This window comes from Protopterus annectens, chromosome 7.part0, assembly GCF_019279795.1.
Source record: "Protopterus annectens isolate FY-2018-M chromosome 7.part0, PAN1.0, whole genome shotgun sequence".
Lineage (NCBI taxonomy): Eukaryota > Metazoa > Chordata > Ceratodontiformes > Protopteridae > Protopterus > Protopterus annectens.
Window position 1 is genome coordinate 1,394,743,522 of NC_056739.1, and position 25,330 is coordinate 1,394,768,851.

Below are 25,330 nucleotides of genomic sequence, written 5' to 3' on the forward strand. Positions count from 1 at the left end.
TGAGGGCAGGGTCGGATCCGAAGTACCCAGTACTGTCGGTGCCGACCCACCCCCGGCTCCGACGCTGCCCGGCACCGAACCCGGAAAGCGGGTCGGAGAAGGAGCAATCGGAGCAAAGAAAGGGGTCGAGCTCCCCTCCGAAGGGGGGGGGGAGGCAAGAGCACTCCCATCTGCAGCTGGGCCTGGATGAACCTTCGCATCATCAGGTCCAAGTCTGCATCTGACAGGCTGTATGTGGATCTCGAAGAGGCCACCGAGGCAGGCCTGGAGTGCCGCCTCGATGACCTCGACGGAGATCGGGTCTCCTCCTCCTCGGGTCCCGGGGAGAAGCAAGGAGATCGGAGCCGAGGAGGAGGAGACCTGGAAGTCGTGGAGGGAGAAGCCCGCTTAGCCGGGGGGGGGGGGGGCGATGCGGAGGCCTCGGCCCACCGCTTGTGGTGCTTCTCCCTCTGTTTCTCCCTCCCGGCCTCCATGTCCTCCGGTGCTTTAGTGGGAGTTTGAATCCCGGCCGGGGGAAGGGGGGCAGGAGTGGCTACCACCACAGGCTGAGGAGGTGCCACGGGAGGAGCGAAGGCCGAAGCCGAATCCGGAGGCAAAAGACTCGCCAGGACAAGCTTCGACCTCCGCTCTTTCAGTGCCCTGGGGTTGAACGCTGCACAGATTGTACATCCTGATGAGAGGTGTTCAACCCCAAGGCACCGAACACACCGAGTGTGGCCATCAGCCGGAGATAGCTTATGGCCACACTCGGTACATTTAGAAAAAAATCGGTTTTGGGGCCTCTGCCATACCCAAAACTAAAAGTACAGTACACAAGCACACAGGCCACAAACACACACAGACACACTCTTAACGACCAGAGAGGGGAGGGTGAAAACTAAACAAAATTAAACTAAATAGGAACCTAACCACTCACACAAATTACAACTACAAAGTCTGACAAAAAAAGATGAAAAAATTCACTTATCTGTTGATAAACGCTAGGAGCTCTAAAATCTAGCTACACACTCAAGCACGGCAAACTAGATCTGAGGTCATAGGCAGTTGGCAGGGGATTATGGGTGAGGGGAGGAGCTAGGAGCTGGGATCCATAGCTATGCTACAAGTTGCCGGCTCGGATCTGATATCGGATCCAAGACCCACAGGTTGCTGACAAATGAAGTCCCTACTCCAGATTTTATGTTTCCCAGTGTTTCCAGAAATGCAGAATGGGGGGTCCTGGGACATGGTGGGTGATCTGTAGCAAGCTACAATTTGAATTTCAGTTTTGCCCGTTGCTAGTCGCACGTGAATTATCTCTGAAGCATCGTGCTGTGCCACTAACCTGGAGGTGTGGGTATCCTTGATGAATATGGATACGCCCCCGCCTTTTGTATTTCGGTCCGGGTTTTGTGGCCAAAATGTATGGCATGAGTTGTACCCTGGTAGTGCTGGGGTGCTCTCTGGAGCCTTAAACCAGGTTTCTGTTACTGCACATATATCGATTTTCTCCATACTAAAGAGTGCCCAGAGTGCATGCATTTTGAGGTTTAGACTTCTGGCATTTGAGTAGCATTACCTTCAGTTTTTTACTTGTTCTATTTATGGCAGTGGGTTTGTCTTTTGAGCCTTGCCTAAAAAAGGCACTATGGGGGTGACAAGAGCCTTGGCCAGTATTCAAAAGTCTAAGGGTGACAGGTGCAAGCCGTCTCTAGCGAAGCAGCGTGGCTTGTTGAGCATGTCATCCCAGGCTGACAGATACTGGATCCCCTTTGAATGACATCAGAAGCCTAGCCAATTGTTGAAATTGATATTTTTTCTTTATACCGTGGTGGTATTCTTGGTGAGGGCAGGATGCTACTCAGGGCAGAGTCATACCGGCTTGGGCTACGTGACGAGAGAGCTCCTCCATGTCTCTTTTCATGTAGTCCAGGGAGGTACGGCTAAGGTCATTCACACCAACACGGACAATGACAAAGTCGTATTTGTACTTGTCCTGGAGTGACCCGAGTGCTTCTGTTATGTGGCGGATCCTGGCACCAGACAGGCAGCTAACTGTAACATTCTCCTTGTTCAGCCTAGTGAGCGGGACATCAGTGTGCCTGACTATAGAATCACATATTACTAGTGTGTTGGGTATGTTATTTTGCCTTAAGGGCTGTGATTGCATGGCACACTGGTTTTGTGAAGTATGTGTTTCATGGTTTGTGTTGTGGGGGGTGGAGGTTGCTTGGATGTCTGCTTTGGAGGTCTCTGTTGCTTTTGCAGATTTTTATTTAGAGCCTCTGAGTATGTTTTCGTGTATTTGTGTTTTTTGCCAGTGCTGGTTTCATAGGTCTACGTGAGACTGGTGGTGTTATGCAAGTAATGCCCTTCTCCTCTTGACTGCCTGGTCCAGTCTTGGGTTGAGAGAGCTTAGCCTCCAGTTTGGCTGTATAATTGCATCTCTCGCATGTATTAGTGTTTGGTGGTAGGAGAAGCGGGTTGTCTGTGTACATGAGGCGGTTGTAACATTGCCTCAAAATGCCCAGATTCACCAGTTGGACTGGAGAGTACACCTGAAACTGACCTTTGGACATGCCTGAATAGGTACAGTGAACTGTTTTACTGATTGGCTGGTAAGGTCGAATACAGAGCCTTATCTTTCTCTACAGTATAGGGGGGTCTAGTGCTAAGGTTTATTAGTGCTTGCTATGAGTTTTGAGCAAGTGCCAGTCTGAGAAGTGAATGGTTTGAGTGCTTAAGTTGAAAGTTTGTCTAATTCCAAGGGAAAAATTGCAGAGTACACTTTGCGGAGCCAGGAATAGTTATACCCTAGCTAACCGGCGATGCCCGGCGTGCAAAACAAATGCGGGTTTTATAGCAGGGAAATGAAAGAATTAGAAATTAGCCCAAAATGGCCAATAAACGACTAGTTTCTGGGCTGAAACCACTCCTCCAGGGACAGATAGGCTGCTCAAAGCTTCCCTCTCTCACAGGTGAGCAGAGAAACGTCTTTCTATCAAAGTAAGGTATGGGCAAACAAAATAACTTGTAACACAGACCTGAATTCAACACTAACCTGAAAACTGGACTATACTAGCTTAGAAAGGTGGGAAAACAAGCATTTTTTTTTTCAGAAAATAAAGCATATACAATCAAAAAAACATTTTAAAGGCACATAAATGGCTATTCTACTTGAGGGTGTAGCCTACAACAGTTAAACAGGTAATTTAAACACAAAAACGACTTTGTTAAAGAGCAGGCAGTAAATCAAGTACAATATGTAGCTGAAACAAGCTTTGTAAATCATAGAAACTCTAAAAAATCTCCACAAGCTTGCACAGTAAATCAGTCTGTAAAAGTGACGGGATGAAGAAGCAGACATTTTGGCTAAGAGTTGTGTGCCACTCCCTGTCTTTTTTATTTTTATTATTTGGAAAGAACGAAACTCTTGACATCTTCCATTATCGACTAACAGAAAGGCTAAGTGATTTAACAGAAATTAAAAATTTTAGGACGGTCACTGCAAAAATGAGGAACATTCTATAAAAGCCTGGACAGCTTAAAGTTATGCTTACTGGCAGTATGATCCAGTGTATTGTCAGCAAGAATAATAACTTTGAACTGTCCAAGCTTTGCAGAACATCTGTGAAATTGGTGATTTTTTTGTACTGTGCCATTTAAAGTAATTTAAATAATAAATTATAGGCAGAAAAAGCATATTTCAGTATAAAGCTAGCTGCTTAAATCCTAGCTGGACTTTTTTCTTTTGGGATAACCACATTTTATTATGGGCCCATTGACTGGGCTATTCATTTAGCGAGCCATTAGTGTGCAATTATCGTTTAACCCATTAGGATGCAAAGTACTAAAGTGCAGAAAAAAAAATCCTTTCTGCCATTGCAAAAATTTAGTTATCAGTTTAAAAGTATCCGTATCCCTTACTGAAAAACAAAATACCTGCTTTTAAGTTAGCATTCACTATTCTGACACAAATCAAAATGTTAAGTAATGAGACTACGCAAATCTCTTTTCAATCTTCTTTTTAATCTAGCATTAAATTTCTTCTTCCTGCAGTTGATAGGCTTTTGAAACTGCTGAAAAGAAACATATACACAATAAATACATTTACAAAAACTCGGACTACATCTACAGGTGTGAATACTATATACACGGTTACGTGTGTGTGTGTGTGATAGTCAATGTTAGCAAACATGGTATCCAATTTCAAACAAAAATATGGAGACTGCATATTTTTAAAACAGTTACATAATCAAGACTGTCCCCAATTAATGCACATGCTATGCATTAAGCCACCAATGACAGCTTTGTACAGTTTAATATACATCCTTTCACAGTACGGCACAGAACTTGCAGCAGATAAGTTTACTCAGGAAATATTGGTCCAACAACAAGCTCAAAAATGTTAATTTCTCAAGAATCACACCTAAACATACAATAGTAGCACTACAAAGGTCACCATCCTATTTTCTAATATCTAATAATAGCAAATTCAAGCTATACTTCAATATTTAAATTTCATAGGTTTATAGGTTGGTACTAGGCTATTGGCCCAAGGGCCTACGCAAGCCTAGCCAACAAGGTTCCCTGGCTTACGCCACCCAATAAAGTTATTTTCCTGTGCCACTGTCGAGCAGAGACACAGAAGTGATCCCCGGGGTGTATTTCCTAGTTCCCATATACTCATCAAGATTTTTCTTAAAGAGTGCCAATGAAGAACTTTGCTTGACATAGATGGGTAGCCTGTTCCAGAGTATGGGAAGTCTCTGGGACAGGAATCTATCCCTCCAGCATGTCCTGTTTATTGTGGTGACAAGATTTAGGTCCCTAGAGCATGTAGCTCTGAGGGATTGGGATTTCTTTAGGTATAGCATGTCCAACAGCTCTGGGTTTGACATAGTTTTATATGTTAGGCAGAGATCACCTCAGAGTAGGCGATAGGCTACGGAGTAAAGCTGGAGTTTTTTGAGGCGGTCAGTGTAGGGCATTTGTTTGAGGCCGGTAATTCTCTTTGTGAGGTACGTCTGTGGCCATTCCAGCTGTTGCAGATGTCTTGTGAGGTACATTCCAAAAGGGGCATTGTACTCTATAATGGGTCTAATGAGTGTCGAGTAGAGGGGAACAATGACCTCTTTTTTCCCTGGATGAGAACCCTTTTATGATGAGGTGTGCCACGTAGAAAGACTTCCTGACTACTGTGGCGATGTGACTGTCAAAGGAGAAACTACTGTCCACCTGGGTCCCAAGGTATCTCATCACGCATTCGGTGTTAAGTAGATTGCTGCCTATGTGGTAGTTCATGGGTACAGAGTTTTTTTACCAAAGGGGATGACACTGCACTTTTTGGCATTGAGCTCGAGGCCATGGCTTTGACACCAGGCATCTGTCTCAGCGAGGCCCTTCTGTAGGATGTCCACATCATTTGGGGACTTGACTATGGCTCCAAGTTTGCAGTCATCTGCGAACGTTGTTAGCCAGAGGCCTTCTGTGTTAGCCTGTACTTCAGAGAAGTAGATACCAAACAGGAGAGGTCCCAGGATGGAACCCTGTGGTACTCCACTTGTCACTGCTTTGAGGTCAGATTTGGAGTCTGTAACTTTTACAGTGTGGGTTCTGTCAGTGAGCCAGTTGGCAACCCATCTTGTGACACAGGGATTTATACCTAGTTTAGTGAGTTTAGCTATAATTCCAGAATGGGGGATGGTGTCGAAAGCCTTGGCGAGGTCAAGATAGGCTGTGTGCACCACCTTACCCTCCTCTACGGCTTTGGTGACTGCCTCAAAGAAGTCGATCAGGTTCAGGAGGCATGATCAGCCTTTCACAAACCCGAACTGGGTGGGATTCAGAGTTTGGAGGTTACCAATGTACAGAGTTCCATGATGATACGTTTCATGGTCTTGCAGACCAGGCTCGTTAGGCTAATAGGTCGATAGTTCCCGGGATCAGTGGTGGCTCCCCCCTTTTGGGATAACTGTTGCTGTGCACCATTCAGTGGGCACAAAGCCTGATGTGAGGCTATTACTGAACATGATGATTAAGTGGGGAGCCAGTTCGTTCTGAAGTTCATGCAAAACGCAGCCTGGGATGTTGTCCAGTCCCACGGATGCTGTGTTTTTGGCTTTAGAGAGTGCAGCCTTTACCTGTGTAGTTGTGATTACAAGGACTCTGCATTCTTCCTGTATAGATATGGGCCCTTTAGGGGGTGAGATGGGGGGGGGGGGTAAAGTTAGCACTGAACCTATCTGCCAGGATGTTGGCAATATCAGTTGGTTCTGTAATTTTCGTGCCTTTGTGCTGTAACTCAGAGCAGATCTGGGTGTTGCCACCGAAATTCTTGACATAGCTATAGAATGCTTTGTGGATGTCCTTGGAATTAGTGGCGATTTTGTTTTCGTAGCTAGCTTTGGAGGATCTTATAAGAGATCTCAGCTTATTACTGAGGCTGAAAAGGGAGATCCTCCACTCATGGTATTTTACTCACTTTTGCAACAGTTTCTTCCTTCTGTTGTACAGTTTGTTTATGGCAGGGGACTACCAGATTGGCTTCCTTTTTTTGGAGGATAGTGTCTTGGCTCTGTTTCAGATAGCACAATCCATGCACTCGTGTAAGTGCTTATAGGAGTACACTTGTGTAGGATTCAGCAGTTGTAACTGTATTGTCCATCTGCATGGGTGTCGTGAAGTTCACCACTTCTGTCTTAAGAAGCATGAAGTTGGCCTTGGAGAAATGTTTTACTGGTTTCCTTAATTGGGGGTGGGGGCATGATGTGGATATCAAGGGTGATTAGCTTATGGTCGGATCAGACCAACGAGGAGTTGACTTCAGGTGTGGAACACTTCAATGTGGTTGTCTATATTCTGCACTGAAAATATTGATTATGCACATGTGCCATGTGCTTTTAAGTAATATCTAAAATTACTGCCGTGTCTATGCTGATTATACTTCTAGCGAATGTTCAATTACAGACTGTGATCCAGCTGTGAATAGTGTAATGCCTCAGGCCCACGCCATGGCAGAAAAGGATCTTCAGAACAGCCCAACCACTTTTAATTAGTAAAGGTATAAATACATTTTTCTTCAGCATGATGTAATCTTCCACATGACACAATTAAGCTGCATGTATATTTACTATCCATGTACTTAAATAAGCTGTGATAATTAAGACTTCATATGTATCCAAAAGAGTAGCTGAAGTCCTACAATGATCAAAACAAGCTCTAAGATGTAAATGGACTCTACCTGAGAGATACTAAGTCTGCCAGAGATAAACACTTGGTACATTATCCACTATTTGTCTTTACTTTTATAGAACTGATTTTATTTGGAAATACAGTTTACCTACCACTGCCTACCTACCTCCCTACTCAATGTGCCAGATTTTCCTACCAGCAGTAGCATCTCCATTAAGCTAATTCCTCAAAATATGGACAAGGACAATCATAAACTAGAACATCTTGCATAAACCACATACATACTGGCCACATTACATTAAAAAAATAATTTAAAACTGTATGCAATGGCAAAAAATGGTTAAGGAGCAATGCCAAAAAGAAACAATGAGGATTTTAAATGCCCTCACTCAACAATAAAACAGTGTGCATGCACGTGTTAAACATATGTTTATTCAATCACCGATCTTCATGTTAAGCAGTGCTTTGCTGAATATATGCCCCTCTGCTGTCTACAGGAAAATGTATGGGTTCATTGGTCAATACTAGGCTACTGATCCAAAGGACTATTAGTAGCCAATGTAAATACCCCAAATTCTAGGTGCCCACTGGCATGACTAACTTATACCTAGTTTCAACCCTTTTTATGAGGGCTTGTGGGGCAAGACCCAGGGTGTACTTCTCGCCCAATCTGTTCATCCAGGTTACCCTTAAAGTGGTTAGGGAGCTACATTGTATTACATCCAAAGGATGTCTATTCGATAAAAGATTCACTTTCTGGGATATCTATCAAACTCATCAACAGGTCCTATTTATGTTTTGGTGGAAGATAGGGTGGTGTTAGCGTTGCAGATGTGCAGGAGGTTGCATAAGACTGGATCCTTTGAGGTTTTGTAGGCTAGACAGAGTTCATCTCTCAAGAGTCTGTAAGAAACAGAAAAGAGAGAAAGCACTTTAAGGAAGTCTGGGTAGCTCATGGAAGTCATGGCCTTGACTATCTTAGTGAAAAAATGGTTTACATCCAATTGGTCATGCGACTGAAGGTCGATCTGGCGGAATCCTGAACCGAATTGTCGAATTTCGGACTCGTGAATGCTCATGTCACGTGCAACGTCAAATTCGAAAGTCCCAATTGCACACCCACCGCAACAAGCGCTACCATGGGTCGAGAGGCGGGTATAGTAGCCTGGCCGGCATGTGGTAATCTCAGGTTCGACATCCGCAGCTTCGACATTCCGTGGTCCTGGTGTTCTGCTTTCGGTCATCGACCATACACGCAAATGCATGTGCACCAAAAAAATGATGTGGTCTCTCAAACTGGGTCATACGCTTAAACATGCACATACCAGAGAGGCTACTAATCTCATATACCTTGCAACCTGCATGGCTTGTCAAGCCTTTTATGTAGGATTGACAAAAAGAAAATTACGAGACCGAATCTATAATCATCAATATGACATTCGCAAGAGCGATGAAACTAACGCACTAGCAAAACATACTTTAGAGCATCCTACCCACAGCTTTAGTTTTAGAGTGTTGCAGATAGTACCACACAATAAAAGAGGGGGAGACTTGGAGAATGAGTTGGCAAAAGCTGAATTAAATTGGATTATAAGATTAGCTGCACATCTGCCCCCAGGTATCAATAACTACCTATCTATTAAGCCCATTTTGAAAGGGAGAAAGTGAGCACTTTTTTTCACATTTTTTGGTATTTTTGATGTCATATAATATACATATAGTAAATATTTATTAATGTTGATTATATATTAGACCTAATCTATATAACATCATCTGCTATATTTATATTTATATTCATATTCATATTCATATGACCTATTAATTTAAATATATATATATTTACTACACAGCTATTTTATATACCATAGCCTTTACATATATTTACAATTTATTCTATAACATCTAGGTAGATGATTTTCTATTTGTTCCTTTTAATAAATTGTTTTGCTTTGGGGATATACACACAAACTGTCACATGTGGACAATTTATAATTCAAGCGTGTTTTTAATGCTGTATACTAATAATATATATATTTATTCTAAGTATTTCATGTTCTTTACATTTGTATATGCAGCTTTGTGTATATATTTAAAAAGATATTTAATATAAATATATAGCAATTTGATTAGATACTTACAATATTAATGTATAGGTTGCTATACAATTTGAACAACAATATGCTATATACTAAATACCAACGACTATAATTTGTTATATGATATAGGTTTATTAATTTGATTTTTCTATATAAGTAAGTTTGTTAAAAACAAATATATATATTTTTATTTTTTATTATTATTCTAATTGTATATTGCTTATCGTTTATTAAAGCTAAGCGCTTTTTATGTAGCACTTTAAATAGTTTTAAATAGTACTGCAATGCATTTGATAGTAGCACATTATCATAATTGATTAATTGCTTTGAAGAGCAGAATTTTCCCGTGCAACTAAGTATTTAAATGCACAGCAGTTTTTGTTAAAACTATCTGAAGAAGCGTAGGTCACACTACGCGAAAGCGCTCATCATACGTTTTTACCTTCAATAAATCGAAACTGGATTTTATATTGCTGTTATTGTCCGCGTTTATATGGAACCAGAAGACGCTATACATCGTGGCTAGTACTCTCACTATTTTTCTTCTTTACACTACATAGAAGCATAAAAGATGCACCACACTTTGGTGCGACTTTGCCCACCTGCAAAAAAGTTTAAAAGAGAAGAGCAATTTCAAAATTCACTCTTCTCCTGTAGGTTTTTTTTTTTTTGGCAGGTCAGCACTTGGCATTTGGAGAACTAACATTTCAATAGGGAGACACTCAATCCACATTCCCTATACAAGAAAGTGCTCACTATCTCCATGGTAACTATGACCAAAATCCATTTACAAATAAATAATTTTTATTGTCCAAGGTATCAGTGACCTATCAGTTAGTCCTTCATAAGGTCAGCACCAGACCAAGCACTCCCACTGCGACAGCACAGCAGGCTGATATTGACAGCAGAGTGGCAGCCGATAATAATGCTATAACTGACAGCACCAGACCAAGCACTCCCATTGCGACAGCACAGCAGGCTGATATTGACAGCAGAGTGGCAGCCGATAATGATGCTATAACTGTTATATTCATGACGCAGCCTGAGGAGAGTGGTACACTGTCACATAAGGCACTAGCAGTACCTCCCTCAATCCCACAGCAAATGGATAACTCCATAAGCAGAGACATGGACTCACACACAGAGCAGGAGGAGGATATAACATCACAACCAGGGAAGGGAGAGGGACATCACATAACTTAAGACAAATCTCTTGTGAACAACCTGAACAATTTGTGGAGGATGCTAATATTTCCAGAGTTAACAGTATCCATTGTCGCACCTGTACAAAGAGGTGCCAAGCAAAGGCATATTTCACAGTTACCTTCTTAGCCATGCAAAGACTTGGCTGTCCTGTAGCAGAACACCTGTGACAAAGTTTAGGCAGAGGTTACTGCCACAGATAGTCAGATAAAGATAGTTAAGAGTTTTGCAGAGTATATGTGAAGAATTTTATTTGTACATGGGAATGGTGGAGGCAAGGAACAATGCCATGATGATCCTCGTGTACAGTATGTTGGCACATGTAGCATACAGGTCGGCCTCCACACACATCAGACTCACAGTGGAAGCACAGCTGGACATGGACAGGGGACTGTCTGTATACATGGCAGATGAGTAGGGCACACCCCTTATGATGCTCGATGTCAGTCTGGCAGCTCTGTCAAATCAGTGCCTAGAGATTACTCTGCATCCAGCAGATTACACCATGGTAGCAACTATCAAGCTCACATGCCAGTACTTGCTCACAATCACTGGGAACATGACCCACCCTAACTTTAAAGGACAGTGTATAAAGACACCTTTGAGCTATAACTGACACTGCAGATCACAAAGAATTAAACTCAAAAGTTGCAGAGGCTTCGACTTTCAGGGATGAATATCAGTGAATAACAATTCACAGTATGTGGAAAGAACTGATAACACTGTACAAAACTAAGGAAAAAAATGAAACAGTTTATATGGTTATTTAATCTACTATTTAAAAATTGTATTCCGTGCTTAGTGCAAGGGAGTGTATGATTAGCCCAATGCATATGTTACTACAGTCTTGGCCAGTGAAATTAGCCCTGTTGCCATTTGACCCACAGCACTGCACAAATGATAACTATTATGATGTCTGATGACACAAACAGATTTGTGCAATGAATTAAGTAATCAACCTGAAGTGCAGTCTTGTGTGACCATACACCACACATCACAGGCAACAAAACATGCAGGGCACCTATATAAACAGAGATAAGGTTCAATGATCAGTAAGGCAAACCACAAGTGCTCATCCAATAATCACTTTTTTGATGAATTAATTTATTTGCTGATATACCCGAAAAACAGTAAAGAGGCAGCAGAACACACAAGAAGGCTAACACACAACTTTCCTTTCTGTTAAGAGCAAACTCATCGTAATCTCTCAGGTGTGAAACTGCACATGCTGCAACAGGCTTTTGTTTTGAGTTAGTACTTTTAATCCTGCCTGAACTGACAAATTGCTCCATGACTGATACATATGATAATTACATATGAGCATCTTCTTCATACATGTGCTTAAGATGTCACCTTCAACATTACTCTTTATACCTTCACCATTAACTGTACAGCTTACAGTTGACAGTTAGGCATCAGAATTTGGAGCTATACTGTCACCAAAAAGCAGAAAGCAATCAAGAATTACTCTTGAAAAGAAATAAATGCTTTTTAAGATAAAAGAAAATGTCTGATGTACAATGACAGTATACCATGCACCACACAATATAGCCCACATGGTACCACTACCTGAATGTCTAGATGCCACCTCTTTGCCAGTGCAGCAATTTAATGAGCGCACACTTGCTGCATGTGGTCCCATGCTATTGCCTAGGGCTGGTCATCACAACTATCACCACTGCAGGAAGAATAGCAGGAACTGACCTGTCATCATGGGTCAGATGTGCACCAGACTAACACATGATCATCTTATGCAGAATGCAACATGCGGTAAACATCCTGCATGAAGTAGCTGAGTCATACTGCAGGACACCCACATACTCATCTAGACAATGGAAATGGGCATTCAGTAGGCCAACCACGTGGTCAATGACAATCAGAGTCTGGAACAAAGTGGTATTCAAACACTGCTCAGTCACTCCCCCTTGGGTTACAGACTGGTGTCACTGGCCAAGGTTCAACTGGGTGGCTTGCATCACCTGGAAAATAAAAAAAGCAGGGACAAAATAAAAGAAGGTATGTTTAGTACTAAACAATGCATTTTCCAAAGTAAACTTATAGACACTACTATGACCACATAAAATTTGCACTTACTAACAAGGTGGCCATGGGGTATCCTATCATATAAGAAAAGACAGTACAGTGAGCTTGTGTGTCAGGTGTGAGAAATGTGGGCACTGTCAGGGTGTTGGGCCAACATTTTGGTGATACACTCCCATATATCACCCACTACATGGCAGTTGATGGAATGATAGCCAGTCCTGTTTCAGTACAGCTCTCCCCTTGGTCCAGATGGGGGCCCTAATGGCAACATAGGTGTAATCTTTTACAGCAAGCATCTAAGGAAAACTGTGCCATATGCATACATGGTTTAGGCTCTTCCATGAGGAGACTTGGGCAAATAAATATACCCATCCTCTCATGCCTAGAGTGTGTCGAGAACCTGCTAAATTATCCTCAAGGCAGAAGCCTGAGAAATACCTGCATCTCCAATATATCTCTATAAAGTCCCCATGGCAAGTATAGTGAGGGCTACACATACCAAGCTTACTAAAGTAGAAGTGACTAAGGACATATGCCCTCTTTGAATCAAAACAAAGCTACTCTTAGTTACCACCAGCATAAATTCATGTCACACTTAAGAGCAATGAGTGAATACCACCCTCAGACTGCCTCCATGGTAAATCTTTTACTCTACACTTGCTCTCCAAGTATCATAATCACTTATGAATATACCTTAATCCTGTCTTAAAGATTCTCTCTCCTTTTCTAACAAAAAGTCTGCTTTACATCTAGGTGTCAACCACTATATTTCACTAGATTCAGGAAAAAGGCCTCAAACCTTACATGACCATGCCAAAACTGTACAGTAGCTTCTAACAATTCTGGCCGCTGGCTACATTTTAAATCTTTTCCTATTTTTATAATTTCTTCATTTGTAGAGACGGTCACTGAAGGCAGCAATTCCATTCCACGTGCTATTTTTCCTACAGCTCCCAATCTCAGTTTTAGGATTACTTCTTCTGGAGTGAAATTTTCTATCCCTGCCTATTGGCAATTGTCAAAATGGCATTACATATTTTCAGAACCATTCAAATCTTGAACTACCTTTTTTACATTTCTTTTGCATTGCAACTAATATCTCCCATCAATCATGTCCGTATTTATTCTTATTTACTATACAATAATAGGTTTCAAACCATTCAAATAAAGCTGCTCTCTAACATTAGTTGGAACATACACCACAGTATAACTCTAATCTACCTTGCTTCCCAATACTTAGCATTACTCCACATACATAAGGTACAGTTGTGTACCTACCATAAATGTAGATGTTCGAGTGTATTCACTGTTGCAGTCATTACACTTGGGTTATCCTGCTGGCAGGCGACCCATAGTCGGCCCGAGTTCCAAAGTCTTGGTCCGGCATTGGTTGCTGTCGCCTCCTCCCTGACGTCAGTGCGCCAGGGGTATAAAAGTTGCAACCGATGCCATTTTCTTCAGTTTTTCTTGCCCCAGATGTCAAGTGCCCCCAGATATGAAGGCTGTAAAGATAAAAATATGCCAAACAACCATGCATATATCACTAAAAACATTTTCTTCTTCTAAAAGTAAATACACCACATAGGTTGTATAGAGTTGAGAAGTACAGAATAGTCCCAGCAAAGAGGGGGATGGTGGGTGGGTAACCAGGACTGCAACAGTGAATACACTCGAACATCTACATTTATGGTATGTACACAACTGTACTACATTCATCGTGTTTCACTGCTGCAGTCATTACACTTGGGTAGAATCCCAAAGCTTAGGCAGGGTGGCTGGGTCTAGATTGGATTTGGCGAGGCTAACAAGCCCTGCAGAACTGCAGTGGCAAAGCCTGCTCTGGATTTGGAGTAGACTGGTAGGTGGTAGTTCTTGGTAAAAGTGTGCACTGAGCTCCAGGTTGCAGCTTCTAATATGTCTTTGGTTGGTACCCCTCTGAGGAAAGCTGAAGTGGCTGCTGCTCTGGTAGAATGAGGCCTAATGCCCTTAGGCACAGATTTGCCATGTTGTGCATATCAGAAGCGGATGCAGTGTCCTATCCATTTGGAGATTGTCTGCTTTGTAATAGGTTTTCCTTGTGATTCTGCAGTATATGCTACAAATAGTTGCTCAGGTTTTTCTGAAAGGTTTTGTTTTGTCCAAGTAAAATCGTAGCTTCCTATGAATATCCAAAGAGTGCAGAAGTCTTTCCCCTTTATTCTGGGGATTTGGGTAGAAAGTAGACAAATGAATAGTTTGGTTTAAGGCCACATTGGAGACCACTTTTGGCATGAATGTTGGGTTCGTCCTTAGAGAAATCCTGTCCTGGTGAAAAATGAGGAAAGGTTCCACAGCCATCAATGCCTGTAACTCTGAAACTCTTCTTGCTGAAGTTATTGCTAGGAGCAGAGCAGTTTTCCATAAAAAGAAATTTTAGATCAGCTGTGCTGGCTGGTTCAAAAGGAGGCAGTGTTAGTTTTTCTAAAACAAAATTGAGGTCCCAAGTAGGTACTGGTGCTCTCCTAGGGGGTCTTATATTCTTTGCCCCTCTGAGGTACTGTCATAGTAGAGGATGTGAAAAAATAGGAGGATCCGTATTGTAATAAGCTGAAATGGTAGAGGCATGGATTTTAATAGAAGAAAAAGATAGGCCTTTATCCAACATCTCAATCAGGTATTGTAAAATCTGAGGCATATTAGGGACCAGTGGGTCGAGGCCTTGTGCCTGGTTCCAAGCACAGAATCTCTTCCATTTTTATACATAAGATTTCCTAGTGCTGGGTCTCCTGGCTTCCAAAATTACATCCATTACAGCTTTAGAGAGAGGTGCAGCCTGAGTGGCTACATTATCTGCCATGCTGCCAGGTTTAAGGTTCTGAGCTAACTGTGCAGAATCTGATTGTTTTGCTGTGTCAGAAGATGAGGGATTTGAAGTAGAGGCCAAGGTGGGCCTTGGGACAAAATCTTTAGGATTGGGTACAGTGCTGGCGTGGCCAGTCTGGTGCAATCAGGATAATTTTTGGCCTCTCTTGTCTGACTTTCAGAAGCACCTTGGTGAGAAAAGGCATCGGAGGGAAGGCATAGACTGTCAGATTTTTCCAGTTGAAAGATAGAGCATCCACTTTCCATGCTTGAGAGTGATAAGTCCTTGTGCAAAATTTCTGTAATTGGCAATTGTGAGGGGAGGCAAAAAGATCTATGTCTGGGCGTCCCCATTCCCTTGTTATTATGTTGAACACTTGTGGATTTAGCTTCCATTCGTGAGGATCCAAGAGATTTCTGCTTAGTTCGTCTGCCAGTGTATTTTTTGTTCCTGGCAGAAATTGTGCTTGCAGATGTACCTGGTACGTCAGTGCTGTGTTCCAGAAAGTCATGGCTTGTCTGCATAGGGGGTAGGAATGTGTGCTCCCTTGCTTGTTTATGTACCACATAACTGTGGTATTGTCCGTATTTATTAATAATTGTCCTGGATGTATTAGGTCCTTGAAGGCTGTCAGGGCATTCTGTACAGCTAGCATCTCTTTTTGATTGATGTGAAGATGCAGTTGTTCCTTGGGCCACGTGCCTTGAATACATTTTCCTGCCATATGTGCTCCCCAGGCGTAATCCGATGCATCCGTTGTTATTGTCTGCCTGGCTGTAGGTAAGGTGAAAGGCTGTTCCTTGTTGTGGTGACAGACCTATGACCACCATCGAAACTCCTGTTGTAGGCAGGGAATCAAGGTTATGATTGTCTCTAGGCTGTGACAATGCCGAGTCCAAACACTTTTTAGATACCATTGTAGTTTCCTCATATGCAGTTTGGCATATGGAATTAGTAGAATGCAAGATGCCATGAAACCCAGGGCCTGCAGAATTTTTCTTGCAGGGAGCTGGGTCTTTGTTGCCATCGTTTGAAAGTAATGAGTCAGTTGCCTTTGTTTGTCTGGTGTGAGATCAGCCATCTGGGTAGTTGTATTCAAACTTGCACCCAGGAATATTATCTCAAGAGGGTACTAGTTTTGATTTCTTTTCGTTTACTGTGTACCCTAGGCAAATTAGTAATCTTTTTACAAACTCCAGGTGCTTTAGAAAAATGTCCTTGCTTTCTGCTTGAATAAGGCAGTCGTCCAAGTAGGGATATATTTGAATTCTTTTTTGCCTGCAAATTGCAATTACTGGTGCCAGGCATTTTGTGAAGACCCTGGGCGCAGTAGATAAGCCAAAGGGCAGTGCAGAGAATTGATAATGCATAGAGCCTGCTATAAATCTGAGGTATCTTCTGCACGATTTTCTGATTGGGACGTGCAGGTATGCCTGCTTGAGATCCAAAGTAACTAGCCAAGCCTCTTTGCCCAGCATGGGCAAGAGTTGTTGTAGTGTTAACATTTTGAATTTTGGAACATCCAGGAAAGTATTTAGGATTGACAGGTCCAGTATTGGTCTCCATGCTTTGTCCTTTCTGGGTACTAGGAAAAGTTGTGAGTAAAATCCTTGGCCCTGTTCTTCTTGTGGGACATTTTGAATAGCTCCCATATCTATAAGAGCTGCAATCTGTTTTTGTGCCTCTGCCTATTGGTTTTGAGGCAGGTTTGGCATACCTTTTGGTTTTGGAAGCGTGTGGAAGTGGAACCTGTACCCTTGAGAAACTATATTCAACACCCATTGGTATTGGGTGATCATGTGTCAATTTTTTGAGAAAAGTGCTAGCTTTTCCCCTAGGGGTGCTGTCAACTGGTAAGTGCTTGGCATTTGCAGAGGGAAGTCATTGTGTCTGTTTTCTATAAGGTTGCGATTTGTCGTCTCCTCCTTTGGGGGCTGAAGAACCCCATTGTTTAGGTCTGTAGGAGCCTTGGGGCTTAGATCTGCCTCTTGGGCATCTGTATTTGCCTCTTTGTGGCCTGGCTGACACTGGAAAGGACCAATTTTTTGAAGGCCAGTTCCTGCTAAATCTAGGTGGCTGAACCTGTAAGAAATCTTTCACAGTTTGCATTGACTTTGCTTTATCCTCCATTTTCTTTAAAACCTCTTCTGCCTTAACACCAAACAAAGTATCATGCTGTAGTGGAGCATCCAATAATTTCATTTTAACATGGTCAGGTAAACTTTGTTCTTTCAACCAAGCATGTCTTCGAATAACTGAGCCTGTAGCTGCGGCTCTACAAGAAGCCACTAATGAATCAAAACCACATTGCAGAGTATGTTTTCCCACTTGTTCAACTGCATGCAATAAATCCTGCATTTCTTTACAGTCAAGACGTTCAGTATTTGTAACCATTTACTGCTTTAACAATGACGTGAGATACTGCTGATATTTAAGCATGTGAAACTGACAGTTTAAAGCTCTTACAGCTAAAGTAGCAGAAGTGTAAACTTTTTTCCCTATCTGTCCAGAGCTCTGGAATCCCTATCTGAGGGGACAGGATTTTTGGCAGTGGAAGCTTTAACCCCTTTTGGAGCCTGAGAAATAGTTTCTGGGTCCGTAGCGGGGTTTTTGTACAGAAATGTATGAGAGTCAGGGACCCTGTAGTACCTGTATGGCTTTACTGGTGCAGGGGGTAAAGAATCTGGAGACAGACTGGATTAAGAAAAAACATAATCAACAATATCAAGCACAGGGGGGATAGCCAAGGGACTGTGCTGAGGCAATAGAAGGAAATCTCTGAGCCTTTTCTTGGATTCTGAGTAATCCTGGCTCCCCCAATGGAAGTGTTCCCTCATGGTGTGCAGGGTTTCCCCAAAAGAGTAATCCTCAGGCGGTGAGGCTGAAGGAATGGACTCTTCAGCATCAGTGTCCTCATAGGGAGGGGGAGAATAGCACTGGTCAGAGGAAGAATCAGAAGAAATAGAAACCTGATCAGAGGAATCATAATCAGTGTCTTGCCTAGGTCTTTTGTCAGGAGGGGGATGGGAGCCCCTAATTAAAGTAATAAGGTCTTCGGCCATTTTAAGCATCTGCTTCTTAGGCATGGATGACTGTTCTGGAGAATGCTGCACTTGTTTCTTTGTCTTTAATGGTGTTTTTGACTTTGCCTTTGCTGCTGTAGTAGCTTTAATTGTAAGCTGTGAAGGTCTGAAAACACCCTCAGAAGCCGGTGCCTGCTCAGCGGCTCCGGACCCATATGAGGGTATATTTTCCGTAGGCCCAATATCCTGAGTTTCCACAGGCCTCGGTGTCTCCACGTGGCTGTCGGTTGCGGCCTGTGGCTCTGAGGTAGCGGGTGTCATGGGCTGCGAAAGCACATCACTGAGAACCGGCGACTGGCCTAGAAGAGGCTTCGCCGTCGGTTTTGGACCTCGGATGCCTGTCTTTCTTTGTCTTTGCACTTTTTATACATTCCGGTCGTCGGTTGTTCCGACGGCATTATGTAATTAAATCTTTGTCCAAAATAATGTAAAGCAAAATCAAACTGACGTTTAATAGTGTGTTTATTACATCTAGCACAAAACCGACAATTAGTGACGTCGTGGTCAGGGCCAAGGCAAGGAATACAGTAAGAGTGGAAGTCCTTATGAGGTATTTGCTTCCCACAAGAAATACAATTATTAACTTTTACTGACATCGGTCTGGAGCAAGATAAAGTTTCCCCAATGGGGTACTTAGCTTTATTGAAGACTTGGGTTCTGAAATTCAATTTTGAAAATCTCAGGAGTCGGCTGACTGGCACTTGCGAACTGCTTATGCTTCGGGCTCCGCGCGGCAAGAAAGACAGAAGAAAATGGCGTCAGTTGCAACTTTTATAACCCTGGGGCACTGACGTCAGGGAGGAGGTGACAGCAACCGACGCCAGACCAAGACTTTGGAACTCGGGCCGACTACGGGTCGCCTGCCAGCAGGATAACCCAAGTGTAATGACTGCAACAGTGAAACACTATGAACATCCCACAACTAGCTAAAACATAAGCATTTTGTGTTCTATGCTAGCAATGCTGTTTCAGAGCAATGCTCCTTACCACGACCATACAATGCCAATATATCATCATTTCTGCTATTGTTTTCTTTGATCTCCAAGACCTACATCAACCTGCTAGCTCCATTTTAAAACAAGTCTAACCAGATCACTTTTGATGTTACTAAAATTTACTGCAAGAACACCACGAATAACATTTTCTTATGTTCAAATGTACAAGTACTGTACAGTATAACTTTCTTTTATACTGTTTAACCCCAGGGTAACATTTTCTTCACCTGAATCATCAGAGTCTAGTACATCAAAATATTATGTGTCTCTGCATTTATGTGATCTACTTCACCACTCTTGCTGAGCTTCAGAAGCAGTTGATACAGCTGGTGCAATCAGTATCATATCTACGACAGGCGTGTTCCCTTTACACATAAAATTTATTGCAGTATTTAATAACCTGTTATTCTCCAGTCTCTGTATTAATAATTATTATTTGGACAACCATATAAAAAATAATCTTCCTCCAACTCAGCGGAAGGGAGGCCTGACTAACACAGCTAATCCAAAGTCAACTAATGGCTCAGTAAACTGATGGAACAGAATGACTTTTTGCTGGCTCACCCACTCTGGGAAGTGAATGAGGGGCTTCTGCTTACACATGGGCATGAGGATGGCAATAAAATTGCTAAACAGATTGTCATTAACATTTTTTTCTCTGAATGAGGGTCCAGAGCTGGATTTGTGTGGCGATGCATGTGACATCAGTAGCTATGCCAAACTAGTGTATATTTCTTTCTTCTTTCGGCTTTTTCCCGGTCAGGGGTCGCCACAGCGGATCACCTTGTCCGCACATTGAATGGCAGTGGAGTTTTACGGTGTCGAGTTGCCAGCCAGGCGCCCAACCTTCCACAGAAGGCACACTCACACGCACACCTAGGGCCAATTTAGAGTGTCCAAATCACCTGCAGCATGTCTTTGGGATGTGGGAGGAAACCGGAGCACCCGGAGGAAACCCACGCGACCACAGGGAGGACATGCAGACTCCGCACAGAAGGCACCTCAGCCAGGGATCGAACCGGAGAACCTCTTGCTGTGAGGCATGCCAAACTAGTGTATATAATACAAAAAAAATCCCTGGTGTGCAGGGCAGCATATGACACCACCAGCTGCCCTTCTCTGCCCACTTCCTCAACCTGCTATTAGTGAAGTCTTAGCACTAGATGACAGTACCAATAACATACAAATAATATTCCCCAGAGTCCAGCTGATGGTCGCCTGGACAGCACGCAAAGGGAGCTAAAATAAGATCTTTGTTACTGTGACAAAAGGGGATACTGCTAGCACAGCTATCTAATTTTGTAAACAATTATATGTGATTTGTGAATATCAACATGATTTATATGATGCTTGTGTTACAAATGTATCAAAACTGTATGTCATGTGTACATCAAACTGCTGGTACAGAAGTGTGTGCTGAAAAGGTTTTTGCAAAGTGCTGTTTGAAAAGTAACCACAGTATGCCCTACTAGAACAGAAATGTAAATGCAGTATTGTAACTGTTTAAATGTATATATTGTAACAGTGGAAACTGGAATACAGGAAGTTAACCTCAGAAAAATAGCTAAAATTAAATTACTTTATGGCTATGCAATTAAAGATGGCATCTTTCACTTTTCAATGAGCTACAGTCTGTGCTGAGAAACTTTCTGTATGGTCTTTAGGGTGAAATGGTTACTTGTCTTGAAATGTGAAGGAATGTAATTGTTTTAGGACTTCCAGCATCTGCCAAAGATCTCAGGTCTATGTATTTTCACAGGTAGCTGCTAAATACTGTCAGCTTCCAGCAGTGGGGATTTTACCTGGGATAGAGTCAGATGAAAAGAAATTATGTCATTCTGTAAGCTATCACAGCACTAATATTTGAGACATTAATTTGAGAATGCTCTTAGAGAGAAAGAACATTCTGTCTTGGGACCCGACAATAACCATTCACCAAACATCTGCCGTGTTCTAATGAAGTACGTTTCTAGGGTAGTGTAACTCTCTTAGATTCAGTTAAGAATGTAGTAAAGCTTAGTTTAGATATTTTTCTTTATTTATTTGAGACTGTCTTGCAATGTTGTTTTAAATATTTCCTGTGGTTTTGAACTCTGTCGTCACTGGGAATATATATTTTGTGTTGTCTTGTTCTTTTATTATTTATTATTAAATATATTAAACCTTTCGTTGTGGCTGATCTGTGTAGAGATATTTAAGTTGAGAGAGTACTTGCATGTTTATTTGGTGACAATGTGTGGGCCACTCCTAACAGCCTTGCTCTTGGTCAAACTACCATTTGTATTAATAGTAATATCACACAGTAAGATTGGCACCCTTTGTAAAGGGAACTCAAACAATAAAAATGTGGAGCAAGCGATAAGGTGGAGAGAGCAACACCAAAGCAACAGCAAAAAAGAAAATAAATAGTCTCTCCACACCGTCAAGCCAAATAAAATTTATTAAAAAACGAAAAAGATTTCGGATATAAAAGCATCCTTCCTCAGTGTCTTACACAAAAGAAAAGTTAAAACCAAAAGGGATAAGAAGGAAGATATGTATATACTTCTTATCCCTTTTATCTTTGTTTCTGTATCTTTAAGAACTGGGTGTTCACCTTAATCCATTAATGGCTGTGTCATGTGCTATTAGTATAAATGTTGGTTTTAAGTTTTCTTTTGTGTAAGACACTGAGGAAGGATGTTTTTTATATCCGAAAGCTTCGTCGTTTTTTAATAAATTTTATTTGGCTTGACGGTGTGGAGAGACTATTTTCTTTTTTACCCTTTGTAAAGGGCCGTAGCTGGCAGGAGTGACTGCTGGCAGTAAAATCTACCTTATAGTTCTGGGCAGAAGGAGGCATAGCTAGCAAATCTGTGCCAGTCTTTCCCAGGTGTGTGTGTGTGTGTGTGTATGTGTGTGTGTGTGTGTGTGTGTGTGTGTGTGTGTGTGTGTGTGTGTGTGTGTGTGTGTGTGTGTCAGCTACTTCGGCAGGGACATGAAGCACTGGTTGGACAGAGAGAGTGCTGGAGCTCTTAGCTTGGTCACTCAGCTGAGATCTCAACTCTATAGCTGTGCCAGTGGGGAGTTTTATTGGGGATATGCAGAAATGTAGAGGAACCAGCCCCAAACTGACTGTGGTCTCTGTGTGCTCTAAATGGAAACTGCACTTGATGCAGAGAGCTGCATCTGGTAATACTGTGCGTGTACCTGTTATCCTCCCAGTGTAGGTCGTCCCCCACTGGTGCCAGAGATGAGGATTGAGGCTCCACGATTACTCGTCCAGTGGCGAGTTGTCACAGTTACATTTAATACAAAGCACTTTACAATGTTTAACAAATGCCCACATTTACCTTATAGTGAACACAACTCTTTTAACCTTCACTACTTAAATGAGAAAAATCCACATAGTAATAGCAAGACTTGTGTTGGCCCCAGTATGTTGCAGTCCCTCTGTGGCCACACACAAATAACACATTATGAAACTGCATAACACTGTTTGCCATATCTAAATTAATCAACATCTCCCAAACCTAAATCAAAATGTTCTTTTATCTTGTAACTGATTTTACTGCAAGAACAACTGCACATTCTACAAAAAAAAATACATCAACAAGTCTTCCTGGGTATCTTCAGCAATATGAAATTACCCTACCAGTGCTTTGGAATATCAATTATTCATTCCACAAAAAAACTTTTTTTTTAAAAAAATTAAAGAAGTCAAAAACTTCTCATCTAACTATTAAGAAGCTAAACTAATTCAAGCATAAAGGTCTTGAACACTGAACCCTAATGGTTCCACTCATTTATCCCACATGTCATACATATTAAATGATTCATCAGTTTTGCTGGTTACACGAACAGCTGTGTAAGATTAGGTTTCATTTAAAGGCCTAAAAATATAGCCATATTAAACTAGACATAGATCTTCATTTAACATTTTAAATGCAAATACAACAGACAGGAATGTTTCAATAACCTTCAGTCGAGACAGAATGTGGAGTACATTAAGTATAAACAGGCTTGGAGGCGTGATAGTAGCAGAAATCCATAGCTCTGCTTAGATTTTAATACCAGAAAATTGCTGACAATCAAACAAAACAAAAAAATGAACTGCAGACCTGCTAGCGAAGAAACCAAGTAAGCCAGAAGCCAAAAAATGTAGCTCTTTCATCCACTGTTTAATACATGAACTTCCTCAGAAACCTTCCTTTCTGAGGAAGTTCACGTATTAAAACAGTGGATGAAAGTGCTAAATTTTTGGCTTCTGGCTTACTTGGTTTCTTCGCTAGTAGGTCTGCAGTTCATTTTTTAGATTTTAATATCCTGACAGGAAATATACTTAATTTTTTAGAAAAATCTAACTACAAGTATACTAAAAGTTAGATTAACAGACTGTTTGTTATTTTCTAAAAATTAGTCCATAGTCAAGAGAATTTTTTTAATTATTCCTGTCAAGAAGTTTTCTACTGGAGATCTCAAGATGAGCAACTCACCAGGAGAGTGCAGTGAAGAAAGAACTACATCTTAAAATAACAAAACATCCAAGAACTGTCACTAAAAATTGACAAATTCGAAAACAAAATGTATATTATCAAACAAGAATGCAGTAAACAACTGGAACTTCTAAATGGAATAGTAAAAAAAAATCTGAACAAATTCTTGCCTTAGAGAAACTAATAGCACCAGTCAGTAACTACTAGAGTGACAGAAAATGAACATCACAATTAATTTCTTCGGAAAGAAAACATCAGGCTGACTGAGAAACTGGAAGACCTTGAACGTAGATCAAGGAGGAATAACATTACAATATATGGAATTCCTGAGAAAGAAGAGGGTGCTAACATGAATCAATTCCTCAATAAGTGGTTTTCATCAGCACTAAACATGCCTGAATCCCTCTCTTTTGGAATAGAGAGGGTTCATCACTCCCTGACAAATCTAGTTTCATCTCTGAGCTCATCTAACCCCAGGTCTATAATAGACTTCTTTCATCGCAAGACAAGGACTTGGTGCTGAAATAAGCTTGGACTAATTCCCCTATCAAGATGGGTGAAAAAGTTATTCATTTTGACAATGACAACAACTCTACAGTCATATCCAGAAGAAAGGAGTGTGTTCCTCTAATTAAGTCCTTGAAATAAGCCAATATTAAATCTCAAATTCTTTCCTGCAAGAATAAATATCACCTTGCCAGAAGGAGTGAAGATTTTTGATTCCCTACAAGAAGCAGTAGAACTTATCCAAAAGAAGAAAATACTGTCGGACACAGAAGAAACTGAATGGTCATCCCACAATTTGAAGCGACAGGCAACAAAAAACGGATGATCTGTAAATGAAGGAGCAAACAAAATTAAGAAACTAAACGACAAATTAATAAATTCCTTCTAATTTAAATGCTTTATTTTATGAATCATAATATATTTGATTCTGGAAAGTATTATTAACTTTCTCTTTTCCTTTCTATACCTACTTCTTCTAATTACATATAGTACTAAGTATTTAAATAACATTCTCTCTCTCTCTCCTCTTTCTTCCTATTTTTTTTTTGTTACCAATGTTCCTTTTCTCTCTTTTCCCCATTATAAGTACTTAACATACTTCTCCCTTTTAAATAACTACAAATGATGTAGGTCTTCTAATTCTTCAGTAATAGTATCTTCTTTTGGCTTTTCCCGGTTAGGGGTCGCCACAGCGGATCATCTGTCCGCTCATGATTGGCAGTGGAGTTTTATAGTGTTGAGTTGCCAGCCCGGCACCCAACCTTCCACAGAAGGCACACACACATACTCACACCTAGGGCCAATTTAGAGTGTCCAATTCACCTACTGCATGTCTTTGGGATGTGGGAGGAAACCGGAGCACCCGGAGGAAACCCACGCGACCACAGGGAGGACATGCAGACTCCACACAGAA

General features: G+C 41.5%; 1 protein-coding gene across 3 annotated transcripts in view; it reads right to left on the reverse strand.

Moving 5' to 3' along the window:
- Positions 1-25,330, reverse strand: part of THOC7 (THO complex 7) — a 593,710-nt gene that overhangs the window by 504,348 nt on the left and 64,032 nt on the right. Inside the window, exon 1 of one of the 3 annotated variants that reach the window (XM_044077991.1) lies at positions 12,177-12,198. The exons of the other annotated variants lie outside the window; for them this stretch is intronic. Coding sequence (XP_043933926.1) covers positions 12,177-12,186 — 10 coding nt within the window. The 5' untranslated portion in view covers positions 12,187-12,198. Of the gene's footprint in view, positions 1-12,176; positions 12,199-25,330 lie in introns of those variants that run through there. 3 annotated transcript variants of the gene reach the window in all.